The following is a 7612-nucleotide window of genomic DNA, read 5'->3' as shown; positions in this document are numbered from 1 at the left end:
TTATCATATCATTTTCATTATCTATAAGATCAAATTGATTATATACTAAAAACTATAATCCTAAACATTACCTAATTAAATATAAATAAAAAACCTAGATAAATAACTCAATAACGCTTGAATATAATCTTTTACATCATAAATCAAAACTCATTTTTTTTTTAACATTTAATTTTCACTATTTTCCACCATCAATCTCGCATACAATTATCCAGCTTAATTTGTGCTTGTATTTATGCATTCATTTTAATTATGTAGATTAACTTAATTAAAAAAAACTCATTTAGTTTCTGTACGATAGTAAAACATGATATGGTTTTGAGGGCGGGAAGAAGGAGGGCTGCGGGGTTCTCCGTTTAAGTCGCGGGAAAGGAAGATGAAAGAAGAACATTACAAACAGAAAATAAATTAGCGGGAAAACGAAGCTGTCAATGGCAGGGGTAGATGCTGCTAAAATCGCCATTGAACTTCAAGTGCTTATTTTCGATCGATTGCAAGTGGTACAATCCCTACTCCATACCATTGTTTCTTTCTTTCTTTTGTGATTAGCATGTCCTGAGTTCTGACTGCAATTTGAATTCCATTTATGCTAGATTCGCCATTGTAAGTAGTAGGGTTCTGACAGGGTTTGAGCAATTGCTTTTGGGCTTTGTTTTGCTTGGGTAAACGTGGGATTAGATTATGAGTCGCCTTTAGACAATTGAGTTAAGATTGTAAACGAGGTGAAGTCGCGCCAGGGCATAAAAACCTAAATTTGGTTGAGTAGATTGAGGGTCGAGACTCAAAGTGGCGTCTTTAGGTGGATTTATCTTATTTTAATAATTTTCTGGATAGATGAATATTGGGCGAGGTTATGGGCTGCCTTTAGGACAAGTCTTTTGATGGTGTAAACGTCTAGAAGTTAGTCAAGGGCATCAATGACCTGATGTTCGACAAGTTGATAGATTGATCCAAGTGAGTGCCTTTTAAGTGCTAGACATTAAAGGAAAATTGGAGAGAGAGTGTAAGTAATACTTTTATGAACCGGAAAAGAGGCTGGTTGGCTTTAGATGGTCAGCCAGCCGGTTGCCAGCCTGTTGCCAGCCGGTTGAGGGCGTAAGCAACCTGAAGGTGGTCGAGGGCATAATTTGACTAATGTTGGTTGAGGGATTGATGGAAGGGATGGTGTAGAACTTAAATTTGCCCAGCATTGGTTGACGGCTTAATGGAAGAGATGTAGTGGGCCGTATTACATAACATCGTTTGAGTGCTTAACCTAAGAGATGGCGAAGGACATGAATTGTATAGCTTTTCTTAAGCGACATACCAAAGGGATGGTGTTTTGCACTTGATTGATGTAAGCAAATTTGAAAAGCGAGTGTAAATGAGTGTTTCTACCAAAGGGAGGGGCAGGTTGGCTGTCCGACTGGAATGTGCATTTGGGTGGTCAGTTGAGGGCATCAAGGACTCGAAGTTGTTCTAGGGGATGAATTGTCTGATGTTGGTTGAGGACTCATGGGAATGATGGTCTAGGCCCAAGGCATCAACGGCTTAACATGGTTGAGGACTTGTCTGAAGGGATGGGGCCTCAGGCACTTGAATTGATGTAGGTAAATCAAAGGGCTGGCATGAACAAACCTCTTTACGAAAGGCAGAGGAGGTTGGCTGGCCGAAATCCATGGTTGGTTGGTTGGTTGAAAGTTTAATTAAACAACTTGAGGGTGATCAAAGGCATACCATACATCTGCAGGAAATAGCTTAGCTTGTTAACTGACATAAGAAAAATCAAAGAGTCAGCCGAATGAGCTTCTCTTAAAGGGAAGGGGATGCCCGGTAGCTGGAATTTGCAGTTGTCTTGTTGGTGTATTGTGAACTTGGATTATATTTCTAGTATTTATAATGTAGGTTATCTTCAAATGTACCCCATGATAGGTATACTGCAAGTTGCAACTATGCCTAATGCTGCTTAAGTTATCGTCTACCATATTATGGTTGATTATTTAAACCTGGGTGGTGCTCTTAGGAAATGCCTCCATTTAGCATTACACCATGACCACGCCCCCTTAAATACTGGGTTTTTGGCTTTATATAAAAAGTTGTCTAATAGTTGAAACATGTAAAGGCATGCAATGAGAGTACTCCATTTTAACTTTGTGTGTCATGAACTTGGGCCGTAACAGATTGCTATCTAATGTGACAATTAATTGTTACCCAACAGCCTCACCACATTTCTGACAGCTTTACAGGCAACCTTATTGTAGCAGGAGGATTATAATTTTGCAAATGCTCATACCAATGCCCTCCATTACCATAACACATCAGCCTCTTTTTTGTAGACCTTTTAGGTCTCTATATAAAACTTGTTTATAGTTCCTGTATATCAAGGCATGCAGTTAGAGTACCAATTTGATTGTAGCTGTTAAATAAGATTTTTGGTTTCATTATTTCACAGGGTTTTGTAGTGTTTTTGATCCGATTGAGTGGGTAAATTGTAGAATTTTTAGAATTTAGATGCATATTCAAGTCATTGTAGCCAATTAAGGGTTGAGATGCTCAATTTTATGATCTGTATTTGTCCATCTGCAAGTACACGGTTTGCCTTTTTATGTTTTTATTTCCTGTAACAGGGTTCTTTTGAATTTCTGGATGCAAATTATAATCCATTTGGTTTAAATTTTCTATATTCTTTACAAATCGGAATCACCAAATGAGCAATAGGGTTCTGCGTGGTTTTAAGCTTGTTATAAAAAATAATTTATCTGTCTAAACATGTGAAGTCTTGCAATAGAAGTATTGATCTGCCCTTAATTATTGATTTTTTAGATTTTTTATTTTTAATATTGGAATATTTTTAGTTTTAAGTTGTAGAAACTTTTTGACAAGAAAGAGTGTCCAGATGTGTAATTGCCTCAAAGAAATACCTTTTCATACATTGTTACGGTGGAAATCTATTATAGTATTATATAGCTTTGCCCTGTGCTGTTCCTTGAAAATCAAAGCATTTTGTTTTATAGCAGAACATACAGGAAGAGAAATAAATTTGGGGACAAAAGTTTACATCACTATGTGATTAGAGAGAACTTGTTAGAGCATGTTGTGCAGCTCTGCGTTGCACCTTTCATTTTATGGAAATGCCAGGCCTTTTACAGAAACAACTTGGAAATGTCAGTCGTGTTATTGGGACATTTCCATAGAGAGTAGCAAGACAAAATGATTGAAAAACAAAAAAGAAAGAAGCCTGATCTATCTATCTCATTTGTCAACCTATAAACCTCAAAACAAGCTAAAGAGAACAAAAGAAAAGAAAAATTTGCTTTCCAATCTATACACTATGTACAGCTGACAGTGCTTTGCAACTACCTCATGAAGACTGTTACTGCCACCGGGAAACGTTATATGATCTTCCTATGTCAATACTATGCCATTCCTACATTGTTTAGGCTATATTGTAAGCACATGGTCTAACTCTAATTATAAAATGTTAAAACATATTTTGTCATTTATGTGGTTCTTTATTTAATTTTTTGCTGACTATGCAGAAAATATTGATATTTATTTATTTTCTTATATCTTTATATCATTGTTATTTTATGTATGGATGATTCTGTATGTATTGTATCAGAGCCTATGAAAAATCAACACTCCCCGTAGATGCACCCATTTCAGTTGCTGATAGCTTGGGAAATAACCTAAGTCACCAGGTTCGGCCGAATTTCATCCTTGAAGCTAGAAATTCGCCGAACTTAAAAAAAAAAAAAATTCGTTGAAATTTGCCGAACTTCAAAAAAAAAAAAATTCGTTGAAATTTGCCGAACTTCAAATTTTTTTTTTTTAAATTTTTTTTTTATTATAAATTTTTGGCCATCTTCTTCTGTTAATATTTTTTAAACACATCTTCAGTCTGTCGTGAGTTGCAGCCTGCAGGAGAAGTAGTCGCGGACCCGTGATAGTCGCAGCCTGCAGGAGAAGTTCGCCTGCAATTTTTGCCTGTCGTTCGTGCCCTAGCATATGTTTCCTATGGTTTATATTTTATAAATATGTCATCTTTTTGTAACGATTTCAAATCTATTTATCAATGTTAAACTATTTAGGCAATTTTATAGATATATTACATATATTTATTAAAACAATTTAAAAATTACATATGGCGAATTTAATTCGAATTTTATACATTTCGAATTTTTCTCTCATCGAACTTCATTTGAATTTCAAAGTTGTCGAACTTCGAATTCGAATTCGAACCTGGTGACTTAGGAAATAACGGGAACAAAGATTGCTTAGGCTGTGAAACTAGCAGTAAACATTTGTGGGGACTTTATAGAAATCAAAATGAGATAGTAATATAGAATTAAATTATTAAACACGATATGGAATGAAATTATTAGAAGAAAGAAAACTGTAAATTTGTTGGGCTGTGGTTCAACAGTATGTTGGAATGTCTACAGCCATGAGGGTCTAGGTTCAAATCCCAGTATGGTCTTTATAATTATGCAGCAGTTGCATTTTGATTTAGGACATATGATGTGGAGTATATTTGGTATTGAAAAGGGTTTTTCATTTAATTTTTAAAAAATAGAGGAAATAATCTATGTACCTCAGTGCCTTCAAATATCTTTTCTGACTTTACATTTTAGTCTCATCATTCTGATTTTGTCATTGGAGGACATTAATACAGTTTTATACGTTATCACCAACTTTGGATTTCCACATATAATATCCAGCACTTTAACCAATACAAGATATTAAGCACTGCCTGAATATGGGAAAAAATCACATTTTTTGTGTCCCTCAAACCAGGATATTTGACTTCTTTAAATCGCACCACTCCTTGTATCTCTAAATAGAGTATATAACTGCTAGTCTAGATAAATATGGAAATGTCAAGGAAGAAAAATTTGACTCAAAATTGTAAGTAGACACAACCTTAATGTTACAACTCACAATACTTATGCTAAGTTACTGGATTGGATTTGGCGATGGGTATGGTTATGTGGGTACAATATGGCAATATAAAAATCTTCCTTTTGGCTTGGATTATGTTCTAGGTACGTCCCTACAAAAAATGTATTAAAATTATAAATATATTCATATTTGCAGTTTAAAAAAATAGGAGTTAAGTTCAGATTACTACAAATCATGCATATGCAAAACAAAACTACAATAAATATTACGAATTTGAAATATGTTATGTTACCTCGAGTTTCTGGGACGGGGACGACAGGGGATGGTGGGATGAGTTTCCGGGACGACAATTTTTTTTGCCAATTTTGGGGATGGCCAGGGGACGGCTATATAAAATATAGGGAAAATTAAAAATATATAGGAAAATTTAAGTTTTCATATGAAAAATGGATAAAGCATGTATGTATACATTATATTCATATGAAAACATGGATAAAGCAACTATATGTACATTATAGAACTTTAAAATACAACATTTGTGTTCAGAATTCATTGTCAATATTCAATATGCATTCATAATTCAGAATTCATTGTCAATACTCAATATGCATTCATAATTGAAAATTCATTGTCAATATGCCGACACTTGTTTGATTTGCTGAAAATCTGATCGCTCTGCTTAAACAATTATCATGGGAAATAATTGTTTTTATCGCTTGTATGGCATATCGTTCCCTTTTAAATATATGAATATCATATGGTAAGAGATGAAATATTTATCTCGTTCCCTTTTAAAGTTTTAAATATATAAAATAGCCAAACATAAAATATGGCCTGATATGAAACATAAATATTTATCGTTGCCTTTAATAATTTATCGCAGTCTTGATCTTCAGATTATATTAAATTATAATATAAGGCAACGATATTATGAATTATGGCATAGTCAGGACTTATATTAATAATTTAATATCGTTGCCTTTTAAAATTTTAATAATTGGAATGATTTAGGGCAAATAATTTGGGGCCCATGTTAGGAATTTAAAAAAAAAAACAAATGACATTTTTTTAATGTTTTTAACTAGCCCAGTCGTGGGGGATGTTCGGTCGTCCTCGGGATGGATTGGGGACATCACCGCCGTCCCCCTTTGTCCCTGGGATGTACGGATGTCCCCCATAGCTGGGGCAAACGTCCCCCCATTTTCGGGACGCCCCCAACAAATTCCCACATTTTGGGGATGGGGGGGAAATGACCCTTGGTCGTCCCCAAGTCCCCAAAACATCCTCGGGACCGGGACGGGGTTTTTTAGGTCGGGCACGCATCCCCGGGTTACGTAGGAAATGGGATATACTAATTTGATATCAAATTGTCAAACTTGAATGCCATTATAGATATTCATTGTTCAATATTAAAATGATACAATCAGTGTAATAAGTAATTAGAGTCACCTTTAGTGGAACTCTTCAGATGACTACAATAAATGTACGAGCAAGTTCAGATGAAGCTATCTCACAAAGTTCAAGTTTGTGTTCGTAGTCATAGTCAAGTTCAAATTCAGCAAGGTAAAAAATAGCCTATGAAAATTTGAGAAAAAAATCATTAATAAGCTCAAATAATATGAATCTATATTTTTTATATTTATTTAAATATAATATGTTTAATTTAAATTCTAAAATATTGAAATAAATAGACAAAATTCCACTATGGATCACAAAAAGGTGGATGCTGCTAAGCCTATACAAACTTATCCCTTCCTATTCTTTAGTTGGACCATATTGAGTGCTAGTAATTATAGATTCTAATCCATATCCTACCATTGGCCTCCATTATTCAAAATTGGAGACATTCCAACCTATACTATATTATCACCTTAGACAAAATGGTGACAAAATACATCCTATACATTCATGCATATTAGCAATGATAGAAAAGGGAGAGATGAAAATAGGAAAAACTTCACAGCCCGGTGCTAGTCCTCCTCCATCCTTATCTTTTTGGCTGCTAGAGCTTGTTGACGTGGCTAAAGTCGGATTTTAACTCCTTCCGGTCAACACATAATAGAATTTAGTAGCAATCCCATTCTCTCTTGCATAAGGTAGTTCCAGTGCTATTGAAACGGTAATTGGGAAACAACCTCAAGGTTCATTTCGCTAGGTCTTGATTGTGGGATGGCTTAGAGGTTAATGTGTCTTGTTGGTAGACACGAGGGGGATTTAAGTTTTGATTGTGGGATGGCTTAGAGGTTAATGTGTCTTGTTGGTAGACACGAGGGGGATTTAAGTTATCAGATAGATCAAGCTTTAAAGTTTACAACGTTTTCATCAGATTATTCATATACATGATGTTTTACGGTCTGCAACTTCAGATTTAAAAAAAAAAGGAAAAAGAGAGAGGGAGTAAGGAAGAGATACTAACTACTCTAACTAAAATAGCACATATGGGCAAATAGATGGGGATCTTAAAGTTACCATATTCTACCTTGCTAGTTAAACACAACTTAGTAGAATTTGGTGCGATCTTCAAAGGGAAGTTAGATTTTCAAACTTTTAAACACTAATGCTGAATCCAGAATATACATTCATAAAAGTGTTAACAGTCGAACTAAATATATGAATATGTTCAGATTAACCATGCAGGGGGACTGACAATCGGTCAATCCTTAATGGTGTGAACTTAAAATACCTATCAAATATTTTCCCAAACACACTACTTGCAAACAAGATGCATTAC

At 34.9% G+C, this 7612-nt stretch overlaps 1 protein-coding gene across 3 annotated transcripts in view; it reads left to right on the top strand.

Moving 5' to 3' along the window:
- Nucleotides 1-302: 302 nt before the first annotated feature.
- Nucleotides 303-7612, top strand: part of LOC131068522 (uncharacterized) — a 43423-nt gene continuing 36113 nt past the window's right edge. Inside the window, exon 1 of one of the 3 annotated variants that reach the window (XM_058003711.2) lies at nucleotides 303-500. In XM_058003711.2, the coding sequence (XP_057859694.2) occupies nucleotides 432-500 (69 nt within the window). In that variant the 5' untranslated portion in view covers nucleotides 303-431. The remainder of the gene's footprint in view (nucleotides 501-7612) is intronic. The other 2 variants (XM_058003709.2, XM_058003710.2) reach the window with 2 other exon arrangements.

The sequence above is a fragment of the Cryptomeria japonica genome, chromosome 3, assembly GCF_030272615.1.
Source record: "Cryptomeria japonica chromosome 3, Sugi_1.0, whole genome shotgun sequence".
Lineage (NCBI taxonomy): Eukaryota > Viridiplantae > Streptophyta > Pinopsida > Cupressales > Cupressaceae > Cryptomeria > Cryptomeria japonica.
Note: the sequence above shows the minus strand (reverse complement) of the source record. Positions and strands in the feature narration are given on the sequence as shown.